Source organism: Bufo gargarizans, chromosome 6 (assembly GCF_014858855.1).
Source record: "Bufo gargarizans isolate SCDJY-AF-19 chromosome 6, ASM1485885v1, whole genome shotgun sequence".
Taxonomy (NCBI): domain Eukaryota; kingdom Metazoa; phylum Chordata; class Amphibia; order Anura; family Bufonidae; genus Bufo; species Bufo gargarizans.
The window spans coordinates 164,091,975-164,110,149 of record NC_058085.1 but is presented as its reverse complement, the minus strand read 5'-3'; the positions used below and the strand labels follow the sequence as shown (position 1 = coordinate 164,110,149).

General features: G+C 41.7%; 1 protein-coding gene across 1 annotated transcript in view; it reads left to right on the top strand.

The window, feature by feature from the left end:
• CDH23 (cadherin related 23) overlaps positions 1–18,175 on the top strand; it is a 1,302,172-nt gene that overhangs the window by 1,255,385 nt on the left and 28,612 nt on the right. Inside the window, 3 exon segments of the mRNA XM_044299558.1 lie at positions 2,331–2,444; positions 6,119–6,248; positions 15,207–15,470. Of these exon segments, the coding sequence (XP_044155493.1) occupies positions 2,331–2,444; positions 6,119–6,248; positions 15,207–15,470 (508 nt within the window).

The following is an 18,175-nucleotide window of genomic DNA, read 5'->3' as shown; positions in this document are numbered from 1 at the left end:
AAAATTGCAAAACAGTAACAGCACATGCAGCACATTGCCTCTTTTTCTTTTTTAGTATAGTAAGAAAACGGTTGTTTAAACAAACTTGCCTATACACTTTACTTTATGATAAAAAACATAGGAAAAAGCTTAAAGGGAACCTGTCACCTCCCAAAACCATCCCAAGCCGCCAGCAGTGTGTGTCTGATGATGCCTTTCTTCCTGAAGGCAGATGCAGCAAAAGTACTGAAAACGTTTTATCCCCTGCCCGGCGCGCTTCTCCACACATGCTTGATGTCAAGGAGGCAGCAAACTCTCGTGCATAAGCGCGTGACTTGAAGCAAGGAGGCTGCTGCCTCCGTGACTTCAAGCCTGACTAGAGAAGCGCGCCGGCAGGGGAATAAAAGTTGTTTTTACAGCTTTTGCTTCATCTGCCTGCAGGAAGAAAGTGATCATTACAAACATGCTGATGGCTACTCTCAGATACTGCTGGCGGCTTGGGATGTTTGTTGGAGGTGACAGGTTCCCTTTAAATGGGCACTAACTTTTCAAGCAACTTCTTCTCAAAGGTCACTTTAGGTGAACCTGAACAAATCTGTAAATCACTTTTGATTAAAAATGTTCATTTTATCCGCCTTAAAAGCACTTCTGAAATCTCTGTCACTAGGGGTTTCTCTTCTAGCAATTTTGCTGTCCACTCACTGTTGTGTGTTTGTTTCTTTACTGGCTGGCTCAGGAGCTCAGTGAACTTCTGAGCTCAGTGCAGAGGCCTCTTCCACATCCAGTGCTTAGTACTTGAACACTGCAGAATGCTCAGCAGTGTCTTTCCTGCTGCTGCTCAGGAGGTGTGTCCATTCTGCTGGAGCTCTCTCCCTATGACAGCTCAGGAGGTGTGTCCATTCTGCTGGAGCTCTCTCCCTATGACAGCTCAGGAGGCGTGTCTTTTCTGCTGGAGTTCTCTCCCTATCAAAGCTCAGGAGGCGTGTCTTTTCTGCTACAACTTTCTCCCTATCATGGGTTGCTAGATGGCCACTAACACATCCGCAATATATAGTCCCCAAAACGATTTGATACATATGAAAATTAACCTGAGATGAGTCCTGTCCCTAACTCATCTCAGGGACAGGACTCATCTCAGGTTAATTTGCATATGTATCAAATCATTTTTTACACAATAAAAGCACACAGAGCTATGGGGACTGGATATTGCAGATGTGCTAGTGGCCATCTAGCAGCCCATGTCCTCAGCTCTATACACAAAATCCTGGTGGGAGGTTCCCTTTAACTATAATACAGAATTACAGTGTATTATACAAAATAAGAAAGTAGTGCATCCCATGGCCACATCAAAAATTGGAGCTAAAAAAGTTACAGACAAAAAATCCAAATTAATAAAAAAAAGTCTTTACCCTAAAATTGTGCCAAGTGCTATAACTCGGCACAAAAAAAAAAAACTGCTATGTCAAAGGATAAATGAAAATGTTGTGGCTCTTGGCATGATAAGTATTTATCAAAGGCTTAGTCACACTTCCACTGTGGCCACAGTACATGCTCAGCTTTAGCAGGAACCTGTCACCTGGTTTGGGGCCAATATACCATCAGCATGCCATTACGCAGCTGTAAAATGGCACGCTGGTGGTTTAGTGTCCCCAAATCAGGTGACAGGTTCTCTTTAAGTACTGCAGTGAGGTCCATAGGACATGGACCTGGCAACCGCCAGAGTTCCATGGTCCGAGTTCCGTGAGACCTGGGCCAAGATAGATCATGCTCGGCATAGACTGCAGGTGGTGTGAATAGAACCACTTACATCTGTGAGTCTGTGTGCTATCTGTGTGCAGGCCGTTGTGCAAACGTATAGCACATAGACCCAAAAATATGGTCATGTGAAAAGGTCCTAATCCAGACTGACTTATTTTTTGTTGCAAGATCTACTTAAACATACAAGATGTGTCCTTCCTTACCTTTCCCCTGGGCTCAAGATATCCTAAGATGGTCATCTTATTCCACCGCAATTGATTCTAGGACAAAAACTGAGTTGCTTAGATTTCATTTATCTGATATATTTTTTGGGGATAACTGTGATCCAGAGTATTTAAGTATGCGTTAAGTATAAAGGTACAGTGTTTAATTTGCTGCATAAAAACTAATATATCCGTAAAAGGCAGAGCTTTATTTTTTGCAATTATATGACACAATTTAATAGCTTTTAATTAATATATTAAACTTATTAGGTTTACATTTTCTAATGCTATACCATTTTTTATTTTTATTTTTTACTCAAAATACCATACATTGATTAAAAACATGCATATTAATTATTTCAAATTAATGAATTACTCTTTTTCTTAAAGCTAATTATTGTTGCCTATGATCTTGGGCAGCCAGTGCCTTATGAAGCCATGCTACCTCTTCAGGTTGCACTAGATGATATTGATGACAATGAGCCCATCTTTGTCCGACCGCCGGTGAGTGGATTATTCTCATCCAGTATAATAGAAGTGACTAATTGGACTTTTAACCAACAATATTGTGAAGCATTTGCAACAATAATGGGAGTGCTATGTTCATACCACAGGGCAGTGCTAAGTCACTATTCACATTAAAGGGAACCTGTCATGAACCTGAACATGGTGTCTGGTCTACAGGCAGCATGTTATACAGCAGCTGAGCAGCAGATTGAGATAAAGTTTTGTGGGAAAATATTCTGTAAAACTTGTACAGTATTTCATTTAAATTCCTGCTCATTCTTGGCTTTGAAGTCAAGGAGGAGGTCCTATCAGTGATGGACAGCTAGCTCTGTATACGCAGTCATAGAGGGACGGCTGTCAGTTACTGATAGGACCTCCTCCTTGACTTCAAAGCCTAGAAAGAGCAGGAATTTAAATGTATAAATTACGTTTTACTGAATCTTCCCATAAATCTATATATCAGCTCCTCCTGCTCTATCACATGCTGCCTGCCGATTATTTAGCATTTTAATGGTGACAGGTTCCCTTTAAAGAAAATATTACCCTGCAAAGTGTAATATTTGTGACTTTGTGTGAAAAAGGTGTTAACAAAGTATGCATTGGACAACAGGGTCACAGTGTTGCTGAAAGCACTGTCCAATAACCTGCTGTATACCTAAATAAATGATGATCTGTGGACTTGACAGAAAGAACTTGTTCAAATCCCATCCATACAAAGTCATTCAATGTTTTCTTTTTCATAATTGATACATTATGATATAAAAATCACTGCTTGAAATATACTATATGGATACAAATATTGGGACATCTACACATTATAGCTGCAGGATCTTTTACGACATCCAATTCTAAATCGATAGGCATGAATATGGAGCTGGTACCTGCTTTGAAGCTAAAATAGCTTCTGCTCTTCTGGAAAGGCTTTCTACAAGATTTTGATGTGTGTCTGTTGGCATTTTTGCCCATTCACTTAGCAGAGCATTAGTGAGGTCAAATACTGTTGGATAAGAGGGCCCAGCTCACAATCTCAGTTCTAGTTCATCCCAAGGGTGTTTGATGGGATTGAAGTCAGTGCTCTGTGTGGGCCAGTCATGTTCTCCCACACGCTTTGAGCACTGGGGTACAGTCATGCTGAAACAGAAAAAGAATGGTATACTGAAGCATTTAGGCTAGGTTCACATCTGCATTCAGTAAATACAGTAGTCTGTTCCTGCAGGGGAGCAGACTACCAGAATTACTGTACCCGACATAGCCTGACACAGCCGGGGCCCACCAGATCCCTATTGACTATAATGGCATGCAGCATTTTTTCCATCCGAAAGCTGGTATTCTTGCCAAATACCCAAGGGATCCTATTATAGTGAATAGGGATCTCGGGGGGCACGGCAGTGTTCAGCTATGCTGGATACCATTATTCCAGTAGTCTGCTCCTCTGTAGGAACATACTAACTGATTTACTGAACACAGATGTGGACATAGCCTAAGATTTACCTTTGTTGTAACTAAAGGGCCTAGGACAACAAGCACATAGCATTATTCCTCCTCCACAAAACTTTACAGTTAGCACAATGCCGTCGGGCAGGTAACATTCTCCTGGAGCTCTTCACACCCAGACTCGAGAAGCATGATTCATTACTCCACTTTACTCCATTACTCCATTTCCGGTACTCCAAATTCCAGTGGTTTTACACCACAACATCCAATGCTTTTAAAATAGAGGTGGTTTGAAACTCTACAGTTATTAAGTCAGCAAAGTGTTGGCCACTTTTAAACGTTATGCCCGTCAGCACTTGGTGACCCCATTTTGTAACTTTATGTACTGTAGTTCTAAACACTTCCACTATACAATAATAACACTCACAGTTGATCATCGAGTATCTAGAGGGGAAACAAATTTCACAAACCTTCTTGTTGAACTAGTGTGATCCTATTCCAATACCACGCTCAAATTCAGTGAGATCTTTAGAACAAGTCATTCTTTCACCCATTTGTAAAGGCAGACTGCATGGCTAGGCGCTGGATTTTATATACTCGTGGCAATGGAACTGAATGATTGAATGATTAAGAGTAGTGTTGAGCGAATCCAAGCATCTAAAGTGGAATTCGATCCAAAGTTTAGGAAATATTTGATTCCACCTTGTTTAATAGATAATCAATTCAATTACTCCTTGATTCTCAAATTGGGGTGAATACGCTTTCTAATACTACTGTTATTGGGGTGTCCACCTTGATTAATAGATAAGCAATTCCATTAGGCTTTGATACTCAAATTGGAGTGAATAGCCTATTTACTTTTACTGTTAGTGGGGTGTCCACATTGACATTGAATAGCTTATTTTACAGTTAGAGTTACAGTACAGTATGTCCAACAGACAGCTGCCAGGATCCTCCAAAGGGACGGGCAGTGACAAAAATGTTGCAGTAGCAGCAGAAGAAGGGGGGGTAGCAGCAGCCGCAGCAACAGGCTATAGCTGCCACTGTCATCCAGCAGTTGTTTTTTTATTTGGTTTAGCTAGGGGCTAGTTAGGACTGTTAGTGGCTGCATGACAATTCACACATCCATGTACTATATGAGACCTGATGCACAGTAACTGTTTCACTACCAGAAAGGACTAGTTATGCATGTTGCTGCAATGCACAGTGATGTACACCAAGATACACTCTCCCTGCAGACCGGGATATAGCTGATTTAATGCGTTTAGTGACGAATTTGTAATGTATAGACTATACTCAACTGTGTGTCCAGTGTTGCCAATAAGGTTTGTCTCGCCATGACTCCACATTTTTATATTGAAGCCAGCTCCATTTTCATCTGATCCATGTGGGTCTTGCTTTAGTATCCCCTAGAGATATTGCACCCCGGAGCTCTTATTACCAAGGGGAGTTCCAACTTGTTATATAGTTTACTTACGTCATTCCAGGGTAACTTTTTTTAATAAATGGCTATCCATGTAACACATGCACAGGGCCAGGTCCACCAGAGCAAAGGCCACTGTTTTATGAGGCAAACCCTGTAAACTAAAGTGAACTAAAATAGTTTCCATTTAAATATACAAAGTGGTCTCTCAAGTTTCAGTGGTCTCAGATTACAATAGACAGTGGTGTTTCTGGGTCTATTGATACTTGAAACTGCATTCCACATACAACGCTGGAGACACTCATCAGCAGCTTGTAAGATTGGCTGCAAAATCTGGCCAATCAGCATGAACCTTCATTGGTAAAATACCTTTATCACTGAATGCACTGATTGGCTGTCTAGTAGTACCTCTCTACTGTATAGTACTGTACTACATGTCTTGTATGGCTCTTTACCTGTAACAGGATGAGCTGCTCCTTTGGACATCAGATGAGGGCATCTCCATTTATTTTCTGGTATACTATGTGTACTGTACAGAACCCTGAAGAAGCTCCTGTCCTCTACTTAGAATATGATTTACACCTTCTACCAGCTATTTCTGCCTGCTTTATCTTTATTATGTGCTAAGTTTTCTTTGATCTTATTTTTCCTTGTTTTAGAATGACATTTTGGGGCTGTAGAACCTATTTTTATTTTATGAATTCAAATGTTTTCAACTTAGAATGTCCATCCCGAAACTAAAAAAGTATTGTAACTTGAGGGACCGCTGTATATAATGTATTTTAACGTTGGCTAATTTTTCTTCTCTATCCAGAGAGGTGCTTTACAGTATCAGATTCTCTCTGTCCGTGAACATTCCAGATCTGGAACAGTGGTGGGAAATGTCACTGGGGCTCTAGATGCAGATGAAGGATCAAATGCTATAGTGTACTACTTCATTGCAGGTAATGTGTAACCCTGTCAAGTATAAATCACTTTAATCGATACTGTAAAGGGAAGTTGTGATCAGATCTATCTCCTAGTTGAGCATGGTTATCTATATACTGCTGAATGAGTAACTACTGTGAAGTATAAAATAATAGTACCGTAACATGAGAACCAGGATGCCAGAAAAGCAAGCAGTCGCTGTTCCAAAGCCAAAGAAGTACTTCTGACCTTGCTCGACTATTTAGAGCAGAAGCATAAGCAGGAAATTATCAGGGTCAGGCTAAATGTCTGGCTCTGTCAGGTTGGTACTTCTTGGACAACCACCACAGGTGAAGAAGTCCTACTAATGAGACTAATCAATGCCTTAGAATCGCTCATCTCTAATATAAAACAAGAAAATCAGGCGTAATATAGTACATAGCAGTCTTTAACAATCACAGTCTCTCCCTATCACAGATCAGGGGGTGTATATTTTCTGGTGCATTTCTCTCTCTATTACAGCTCAGGGGCAGGTCCTTTCTGCAGCAGCACTGTTCCTGTAACTGTCAAAGCTTCAGTACAGTAAATATTGCTGTTGGCCATTAAAGGAAGGAACTGAGCATGTGTGACCACTTTACTAAGTGATAGTGCACATTGCTATAAAGACTAAATACTAGGGGGTGCCATTATAATGAAGTAAAAATAATTTCTCAGAACTGGAGCATTTTAGTAACCATAAGAAAATCACAGAAGTAATTAGTTTTATTGGTTTTATTTAAGATTTCTGTGGCTGTACACATGCAACCCTGCTGATTTCTACAGGACCAGCTGACCATCTAATGTGTATAGAGTCCTCCCAACTCTTCCCCTGCAGCGGATGTTGGCGGGAGATGGACCGGGCAGTTGGATTTTAACATGTTCTTGGGGAGAAAAGTCATAAGTGGCTGGCAGTGGCTTAGGGTTTTTTTTAGACCAGACTTAGTGGCCACCTGCCTCTTTTGGGTGCTGTGAATAGGGTCCCCACCCGTAGTAATAGCATGCAAAAATCACAGCAAAATAGATGGTTGTCTTTGTTCTGTGAATTGTTTTATTTTCACAGCAATATACATGTGCATACATGTGCATGTGCAAATGTTTTCGGCCTTATTTAGGCCTTCGTCAGGCACTACAGAAATAATATAGACATAAATGAATACATATGAACAAAATTTGTCAGCTCTTTTGTTTAACATTGTGAATAAAGTGCATAAGTCGCACGCATTAGCCGTCTCTTTGATATAACTGATGTGCGCTGATTGATATGTTGTGACAGTATCTGAAAAAAGGTTATAAGGAAAACAGGGGAAAAAATCTAACATAGATCTACTTTTCTCATATCACCTATAAATAGCTTAATATCTGTAGTACATGTATCATATGAATACTATGCATCACTCATATACACTATTCAGGATATGTTTGTATTGTTACATTTTCATCCTAAGTAAGCCAGAAGGAGCAGTGGGTATTATAAACGCTTACCTATGCCGCCAGGGGTAGAAGTGAAAAGAAAGATGATGAGCAGAGTATGGAGCGCTCCGGCCGCCAAGGTTACATCTGTCAGGATGATTAACTCAGTCCAGTCCCGCTTTTTATAATGCTGGCGGGGACTGGTATGTCGGCTGTGACTGCGGAGGGAGGCACGGCCGGCGTGTGTTCCATAGGAGCGGAAGTGAACGCTGTGTAACGCAAATGCGTTCCAGATGACAGGGAGTGACGGGTATGTGTGCTCCAAAGACCGGAAGTGACGCCGGCGGAGCGCACTGGACAGAGAATAACATAGAGAATAACACAGTAAAAGCATAATCTAAAGGGCAGAAAAGAAATGTCGAAAAAGGATACCTCCTGCGACATGGTTCTAGAGCAGGGGTGCACAACCTGCGGCCTGGGGGCCACATGAGGCCCTTGATACCATTCTGTGCGGCCCCTAACCATCTGGTAACAGACATGTATGTCTATGTCTTATGGCTGCTCACGTGTATTTGTCATGTATTCTCCCATTAGATGGGAATCCTGGAGGTATAACTAGACATTTATGATATACAGTATACTGTGTGTACAATACGCCATAAATACAGTATTTCACTTGTTAAACTTAATACCCCTTTAACTTTTATTTTCGGCCCTTGGGATTCCTTCAGTCTGACAATGTGGCCCCTACCCAGAAAACGTTGTGCACCCCTGTTCTAGAGGATCTATTAGGATACCTAAGGGGATTGTGAAAGAACATAAAATATTAGTATTTATAGGAATGGTTATGGAGATGAATATCCCTATGGCAATATATACATATATATACTAGCGACACAGAAAATAACCGTCTCTTATAATTTTTGTCATCATAATCATATAAAAACAGCTTAACTATAGTTTTATCATCCATAATATGCAATAGATGTATATCCAGAATGTATCTTCAACGTCACAGTCAGGCAAGAGGTTGCATAAACGCATATAGTTCGTATTCTCTATTAAGTCCTTTTAGAGATAAAGTTTGTAGGGTATGTATCCGGAATGCCTCTCTATGTTTCAGCATAGCATTTTGACGACCTATTGTAGATTTATGTTGGCATATTCTGTCATGCCAACATAAATCTACAATACGTCGTCAAAATCTTTTATTACCACTCCCACATCATTTTCATCAAGCCCAACACCAGATCTCACAATTGAAATTTTAAATTATTGAACATGTTCTACCACCCAGAAGAGGGGGCGATAGATCCAGAATGCTGAAACATAGAGAGGCATTCTGGATACATACCCTACAAACTTTATCTCCAAAAGGACTTAATAGAGAATACGAACTATATGCGTTTATGTAACCTCTTGCCTGACTGTGACGTTGAAGATACATTCTGGATATACATCTTTTGCATATTATGGATGATGAAACTATGGTTCAGCTGTTTTTACATAATTATGATGACAAAAATTATAAGAGACGGTTATTTTCTGCGTCGCTAGTATATATATATATGTATATATTGCCATAAGGATATTCATCTCCATAGCCATTCCTATAAATACTAATATTTTATGTTCTTTCACAATCCCCTTAGGTATCCTAATAGATCCTCTAGGACATGCCGCAGGAGGTATCCTTTTTCGACATTTCTTTTCTGCCCTTTAGATTATGCTTTTACTGTGTTATTCTCTATGTTATTCTCTGTCCAGTGCGCTCCGCCGGCGTCACTTCCGGTCTTTGGAGCACACATACCCGTCACTTCCTGTCATCTGGAACGCATTTGCGTTCCACCGCCTTCACTTCCGCTCCTATAGAACGCACGCCGGCCGTGCCTCCCTCCGCAGTCACAGCCGACATACCAGTCCCCGCCAGCATAATAAAAAGTGGGACTGGACTGAGTTAATCATCCTGACAGATGTAACCTTGGCGGCCGGAGCGCTCCATACTCTGCTCATCATCTTTCTTTTCACTTCTACCCCTGGCAGCATAGGTAAGAGTTTATAATACCCACTGCTCCTTCTGGCTTACTTAGGATGAAAATGTAACAAATCAAACATATCCTAAATAGTGTACAGTCGTGGCCAAAAGTTTTGAGAATTACATAAATATTGGAAATTGGAAAAGTTGCTGCTTAAGTTTTTATAATAGCAATTTGCATATACTCCAGAATGTTATGAAGAGTGATCAGATGAATTGCATAGTCCTTCTTTGCCATGAAAATTAACTTAATCCCCAAAAAAACCTTTTCACTGCATTTCATTGCTGTCATTAAAGGACCTGCTGAGATCATTTCAGTAATCGTCTTGTTAACTCAGGTGAGAATGTTGACGAGCACAAGGCTGGAGATCATTATGTCAGGCTGATTGGGTTAAAATGGCAGACTTGACCTGTTAAAAGGATGGTGATGCTTGAAATCATTGTTCTTCCATTGTTAACCATGGTGACCTGCAAAGAAACGCGTGCAGCCATCATTGCATTGCATAAAAATGGCTTCACAGGCAAGGATATTGTGGCTACTAAGATTGCACCTCAATTATAGGATCATCAAGAACTTCAAGGAAAGAGGTTCAATTCTTGTTAAGAAGGCTTTAGGGCGTCCAAGAAAGTCCAGCAAGCGCCAGTATCGTCTCCTAAAGAGGATTCAGCTGCGGGATCGGAGTGCCACCAGTGCAGAGCTTGCTCAGGAATGGCAGCAGGCAGGTGTGAGCGCATCTGCACGCACAGTGAGGCAAAGACTTTTGGAAGATGGCCTGGTGTCAAGAAGGGCAGCAAAGAAGCCACTTCTCTCCCAAAAAAAAAACATCGGGGACAGATTGATCTTCTGCAGAAAATATGGTGAAAGGACTGCTGAGGACTGGGGCAAAGTCATATTTTCAGATGAAGCCTCTTTCCGATTGTTTGGGGCATCAGGAAAAAGGCTTGTCCGGAGAAGAAAAGGTGAGCGCTACCATCAGTCCTGTGCCATGTCAACAGTAAAGCATCCTGAGACCATTCATGTGTGGGGTTGCTTCTCATCCAAGGGAGTGGGTTCACTCACAATTTTGTCCAAAAACACAGCCATAAATAAAGAATGGTACCAAAACACCCTCCAACAGCAACTTCTTCCAACAATCAAACAACAGTTTGGTGAAGAACAATGCATTTTCCAGCACGATGGAGCACCGTGCCATAAGGCAAAAGTGATAACTAAGTGGCTCGGGGACCAAAACTTTGACATTTTGGGTCCATGGCCTGGAAACTCCCCAGATCTTAATCCCAGGGCCGCCATCAGGGGGGTAAAGCCGATACCCCAGTAAGGGGCCCTGCCAGTCCCAAGCCTTTTTTGTTTTTTTTTGGTGTCAGACAGTGAGTGATAGGCTACAGGTAATCTGTATCCTGCTGCAGTAACTTTAAATCAGCGCTCATCTCTTTACTATCTTACACTGACTCAGCTCCGGTAACAGGCAGTGCAGGGGGCGCTCACTCACTGATGTCACGTGCCTGCTCCTCCCACTAGGCGGCGCAGGCGCGTGACGTCAGTGAGTGAGCGCTGCCGCCCGCACTGCCTGTTACTGGAGGGAGCTGAATGTAAGGTAGTAAAGAGATGAGCGCTGATTTAAAGTTAAAGTTACTGTCTACAGGATACGGATTACAGTTTATAAATGTATACTCCTGTGAGAGGCAGGGAGGGGGATCTATGGATGGCGGCACTGTTATAGGGAGGGGGAACCATGGATGACACTGTTATGGGGGGTCTGTGGATGACACTTATGGGGGGGATCTGTGGATGACACTGTTATGGAGGGAGATCTGTGGATGACACTGTCATGGGGTGGAACTGTGGATGGCACATAGCATAAGATGCTGTATACGGTATGTGTCATCCACAGATCCCCCTCCATAACTGTATCATCCACAGAACCCCCTTCATAACAGTGTCATCCACAGATCCCACTCCATAACAGTGTCATCCACAGATCACCCCATAAGTGTCATCCACAGATCCCCCCATAACAGTGCCATCCACAAATCCCCCCATAACAGTGCCATCCACAGATCCCCCATAATAGTGTCATCCACAGAACACTGTTATGGAGGGGGATCTGTGGATGACACATAGCATAAGATGCTATATACGGCATGTGTCATCCACAGATCCCCCCCATAAGTGTCATCCAGAGACCCCTCCCCATAACAGTGCCATCCACAGATCCCCCATAATAGTGTCATCCACAGAACATTGTTATGGAGGGGGATCTGTGGATGACACATAGCATAAGATGCTATATACGGCATGTGTCATCCACAGATCCCCCCCATAAGTGTCATCCAGAGACCCCTCCCCATAACAGTGCCATCCACAGATCCCCCATAATAGTGTCATCCACAGAACATTGTTATGGAGGGGGATCTGTGGATGACACATAGCATAAGATGCTATATACGGCATGTGTCATCCACAGATCCCCCCATAAGTGTCATCCAGAGACCCCCCTCCCCATAACAGTGCCATCCACAGATCCCCCATAATAGTGTCATCCACAGAACACTGTTATGGAGGGGGATCTGTGGATGACATTGTAATGGGGTGGATCTGTGGATGACACATATAGCATAAGATGCTATATACAATATGTGTCATCCACAGATCCCCCATAACAGTGTCATTCACAGATCCCCCACAACAGTGTCATCCACAGATCCCCCATAACAGTGTAATCCACGGATTCCCCATAACAGTGTCATCCACAGATCCCCATAACAGTGTCATCCACAGATCCCCCTCCATAACAGTGCCATCCACAGATCCCCTTCCATAACAGTGCCATCCACAGATCCCTCTCCATAACAGTGCCATCCACAGATCCCCCTCCATAACAGTGCCATCCACAGATCCCCCTCCATAACAGTGCCATCCACAGATCCCCCTCCATAACAGTGCCATCCACAGATCCCCCTCCATAACAGTGCCATCCACAGATCCCCCATAACAAGGTCATCCACAGATCCCCCATAACAGTGTGTCATCAACAAATCCCCCATAACAGTGTGTCATCCACAGATCCCCATAACAGTGTGTCATCCACAGATCCTCCATAACAGTGCCATCCACAGATCCCCCATAACAGTGCCATCCACAGATCCCCCCCATAACAGTGACTGGAGCAGACTTGCTGATAAACACACCTAGGCCACCACCAGTCAAGGTAAAAACTTACAATTGTCAATAATGTAATGTAGTGTAGGGGGCCATGTAATGTTTTGAGGCCAAAATGGCACAGATGACCACCAAGAATATCTAGAATATCTAAAATTAGCTGTTCAAGTAAAATGTTGCATGAAACAATCATTAAAAAGGTGGCTGACAAAAAGGGGCGGGTCAAAGGGTGTGGTCAATGGTCTGAGTCAAGGGGGGGGGCGGCAAAATTTGCTTTCGCCTAGGGGGGTTGGGGGGCCCAGGCCTTGAGCTGTGTAAGGGGCCCCAAAATTTCTGATGGCAGCCCTGATTAATCCCATTGAGAACTTGTGGTCAATCCTCAAGAGGCGGGTGGACAAACAAAAACCCACAAATTCTGACAAACTCCAAGAAGTGATTATGAAAGAATGGGTTGCTATCAGTCAGGAATTGGCCCAGAAGTGGATTGAGAGCATGCCCAGTCGAATTGCAGAGGTCCTGAAAAAGAAGGGCCAACACTGCAAATACTGACTCTTTGCATAAATGTCATGTAATTGTCGATAAAAGCCTTTGAAACGTATGAAGTGCGTGTAATTATATTTCACTACATCACAGAAACAACTGAAACAAAGATCTAAAAGCAGTTTAGCAGCAAACTTTGTGAAAACTAATATTTGTGTCATTCTCAAAACTTTTGGCCACGACTGTATATGAGTGATGCATAGTATTCATATGATACATGTACTACAGATATTAAGCTATTTATAGGTGATATGAGAAAAGTAGATCTATGTTAGATTTTTTTCCCTGTTTTCCTTATAACCTTTTTTTCAGATACTGTCACAACATATCAATCAGCGCTCATCAGTCATATCAAAGAGACGGCTAATGCGTGCGACTTATGCACTTTATTCACAATGTTAAACAAAAGAGCTGACAAATTTTGTTCATATGTATTCATTTATGTCTATATTATTTTTGTAGTAGCTTAGGGTGGCCATACACATTGAATAGCTGTTAACCAAGTGCTTGTTCAGTTGACAGCTTTATCCTCTTTCAGCCAAGCAGGTATGTGTTCTCAATGGGGAGAGGGGAATAAGCCATGAGAATGAATTGATCGTGAGTGTTGCAATCCAACATCCCAATTCTCCCCCCCCCCCAACAGTAGTAGAAAAAAAGGAGAAAAAAAAGTATAATAAAACGCAAAATAACACAAAATTTCTGACGTGGTGGTGTCCTAGGAACAGCTGTAACATATTACAAGTCTCACTACTTCCTAACCTCATAGGTTTGTGTTTTTGCATCCTGCAACCTCATTTCATATTGATCAGCTTATTGGCAAAGCATATAGGGAATTGCTTTGACCAGTGGTCTTACATATTCCCCAATTAGTAATATACTTTGTATAACAGTGCTGGATGTAGTGGAGGATCAGAATATTGTATGACAAAAGCATTGAGGGTATGGCTATTGAGAAAGTGCAATAAATAACTGTGACTGTTCAAGCTTCACGTACAATCGATCTAATAACGAGGTCTGGCCACTCCTGCACTGTGCATTTGGCAATAAAAGCTTTATTAGCTAATGATATTTGCTGTGTCTGAGTGTCACAACCTTATCTGTATACTTTTGTATTACTGCTATGCTAAATACGTTGCATATCAAAGATGTTGTTTTTTTTTTGTCGGGTTTGTCTCTAATATTTTATATTAAGCATTTGTTTAAAATGCTTTTTTTACCTATTCTACATCTCTGAAGCTTGCATTATTTTATTAAAGAGAACTTGTCATCAGGAAATTCACTGTTAAACAAGGCACAATGCCATGTAGGGCTAGCTCAGCTACATTTTTAATCCATATCAAAATGAGCAGCTAAGTGCACTAAGGGAAGGCCTAAGCCACTCGGTGCACTTGTTCTTCCTGCTTTCACTGCCAGATCTTTTCTCTCCTTCTTGATTGACAGGGACAGAGAGATGACTATACAGGAACCTGCCCCTGTTTATCAAGAAAGTGCTGGCAAAGGAAACAGGAGGAGCCAGGGTGCAAGAAGTGGCTTAGGCCTTCCCTTGGTGCACTTAACTGCTCATTTTCCCCAAAGCATTGTGCCTGGTTTAACATAGAAGTTCAAGGTGGCATTCCCTTTAAAAAATCTTTGTGAATCCAGCAATCTGCTCAAAAGGCCCGTTTACGTCACCTGAGATTTGCTGTAAACGACTAAAATAATGTTTTCAAGGGAAAAATGTAATATTCCATTAGTTTTTGATTGAGACCCACAGAGACAGGTGAATGGACGTTGTTCTGTTTGCAGAATGAACATGTTATATCTCATTTCTAGCTGGCAATGAGGAAAACAATTTCCAGCTGATTCCAGAAGGAAAACTCACTGTTCTGAAGAACTTGGATCGAGAGAAGGAACCATACTATACTCTTATAGTGAAAGCATCCAGCAACAGAAACTGGTCAGCCCGCAAAGCAATGAGGACCGCCAAGATTCAGAGATTTGATCCCAGCACAGACTCTACATTACAAGAAGTGAGAATCTACCTTGAAGACATTAATGACCAGTCACCTAGATTCACAAAATCTGAGTATACCACAGGTAAAAGACAGGAATGATAATGAACTTTAAGTTGGCAAGTATCTTTGTGTTCAGAATCCATTACGTGGGTTACTGAGAAGTAAGTGCTAACCAATATATCCAGAGATCACGTTCTCATGTTTGTAAAAAAAAAAGGGCACAATGGCAACACAAGTGGAAAAGAAAACAAACATAATTAAGGGTTAATCACCAATAGGTCAAAGGGGTATAATTAAGGGATACTTTTACAGAGTCAAATTCTTTGGCATTTTAAAATGCATTTTTGTTTGTACGTACACATGTAATACACTAGCAAGAAAATGAAAAAAGAACACCTGAAAAACGTAATATATAAAGGGACACTGTCACCTGGATTTCACTTACTGAGCTGTTAACATGACCACATCAGTCTCCATGATTTACATTACAATATAGTAGTATTACTGCCCTGTGTCTTGTAATTTGTCTCTAAAATCGCTTTTATTAATATGGTAATTACCTCAATAAGGAGCCTAAGGGGCTGTCCCTCCGGCCGTTGGAGCCCAGCACCGCCCCACTGCTAATTTATTCACTGCTCATTGCCGCCATAAAGTGTTTGTTGTGCCCGAAATCTCGTGCATTTCCGGGTCAAGCAAAGCTGGCGCATGCGCACTTTGTTCTGTGAGACTGATGCCAGGACACTGCGCAGGCGCTGACATGAGTATTCAAGACTTCTGGCGCAACACACACATTACGTTGGAGATACGCAGTGAATAAATTAGCAGTGGGGCGGTGCTAGACTCCAAGATAATGGGCGTGGCTGGGCTCCAATTAATTAGCATATTAATAAAAACGATTTTGTAGACAAATTACAAGACACAGGGCAGTAATACTAGTATATTTTAATGTAAATCGTGGAGACTGATGTGGTGATGTTAATAGCTCAGTAAGTGAAATCCAGGTAACAGTGTCCCTTTAAAGAGGTATTCTGGTTTTCATAATGATATTCATTTCCTTAGGAAATAGGATGTCAAACCATTTTTAAATATATAACCTTTATTATATTCAAGCAATAACCTCTCATAAAAAATAAAATAAAGTTACATCCTATTTTAGTCCTGTGAAATGCATCCATAGGAGAGCTGATTAGGATTCTCACACATCATATGACCCCAGAATTTCGGCTAACTGCCCAGGTATCTAACAGGTGAATGGTAGCGTACTGAGCAGCAGAACATGTACAATATATACTGTTGCTACCTGCAGCAGCATCTATCCATCATGTCTTTCAGTGTCTGTGTAGAAGCAGATCTCTGTGTGTCTTGTGTTTTGTTTTACACTATACTTTATTAACATGACAAGATCACCTAGAGACAGAAATCCATTTTACAAAGCACCTACAGACAAGCAGCCATGTAAATGCATATAGTGATGTAGTTACTGTGATAAACACAATTAAATTATGATTGCCACTACTAGTCCTATTTAGTTATCATATAAATGTGTTCTGTGTGCTGCATGTATGTCAAGTAACACTGTTGCTTACAGAATGTCAGGGATTACATGATGTGAAGAGTGTCACATGACTGATGCCATGTTCTAGTTAGGCTATGGATACATTGCATGGGATTGATACATGGGCTATATCATTCAATTGCATATAGGAGTCGACTGCCTGATATGAGTTGTATGTATGCAGAATTTTAAACACATGTACAGTACAGACCAAAAGTTTGGACACACCTTCTCATTCAAAGAGTTTTCTTTATTTTCATGACTATGAAAATTGTAGATTCACACTGAAGGCATCACAACTATGAATTAACACATGTGGAATTATATACATAACAAAAACGTGTGAAACAACTGAAAATATGTCATATTCTAGGTTCTTCAAAGTAGCCACCTTTTGCTTTGATTACTGCTTTGCACACTCTTGGCATTCTCTTGATGAGCTTCAAGAGGTAGTCACCTGGAATGGTCTTCCAACAGTCTTGAAGGAGTTCCAGAGATGCTTAGTACTTGTTGGCCCTTTTGCCTTTACTCTGCGGTCCAGCTCGCCCCAAACCATCTCGATTGTGTTCAGGTCCGGTGACTGTGGAGGCCAGGTCATCTGGCGCAGCACCCCATCACTCTCCTTCATGGTCAAATAGCTCTTACACAGCCTGGAGGTGTGTTTGGGGTCATTGTCCTGTTGAAAAATAAATGATGGTCCAACTAAACGCAAACCAGATGGAATAGCATGCCGCTGGAAGATGCTGTGGTAGCCATGCTGGTTCAGTATGCCTTCAATTTAGAATAAATCCCCAACAGTGTCACCAGCAAAGCACCCCCACACCATCACACCTTCTCCTCCATGATTCACAGTGGGAACCAGGCATGTAAAGTCCATCTGTTCACCTTTTCTGCGTCACACAAAGACACTGTGGTTGGAACCAAAGATCTCAAATTTGGACTCATCAGACCAAAGCATAGATTTCCACTGGTCTACGGTCCATTCCTTGTGTTCTTTAGCCCAAACAAGTCTCTTCTGCTTGTTGCCTGTCCTTAGCAGTGGTTTCCTAGCAGATATTCTACCATGAAGGCTTGATTCACACAGTCTCCTCTTAACAGTTGTTCTAGAGATGTGTCTGCTGCTAGAACTCTGTGTGGCATTGACCTGGTCTCTAATCTGAGCTGCTGTTAATTTCTAAGGCTGGTGACTCGGATGAACTTATCCTCCGAAGCAGAGGTGACTCTTGGTCTTC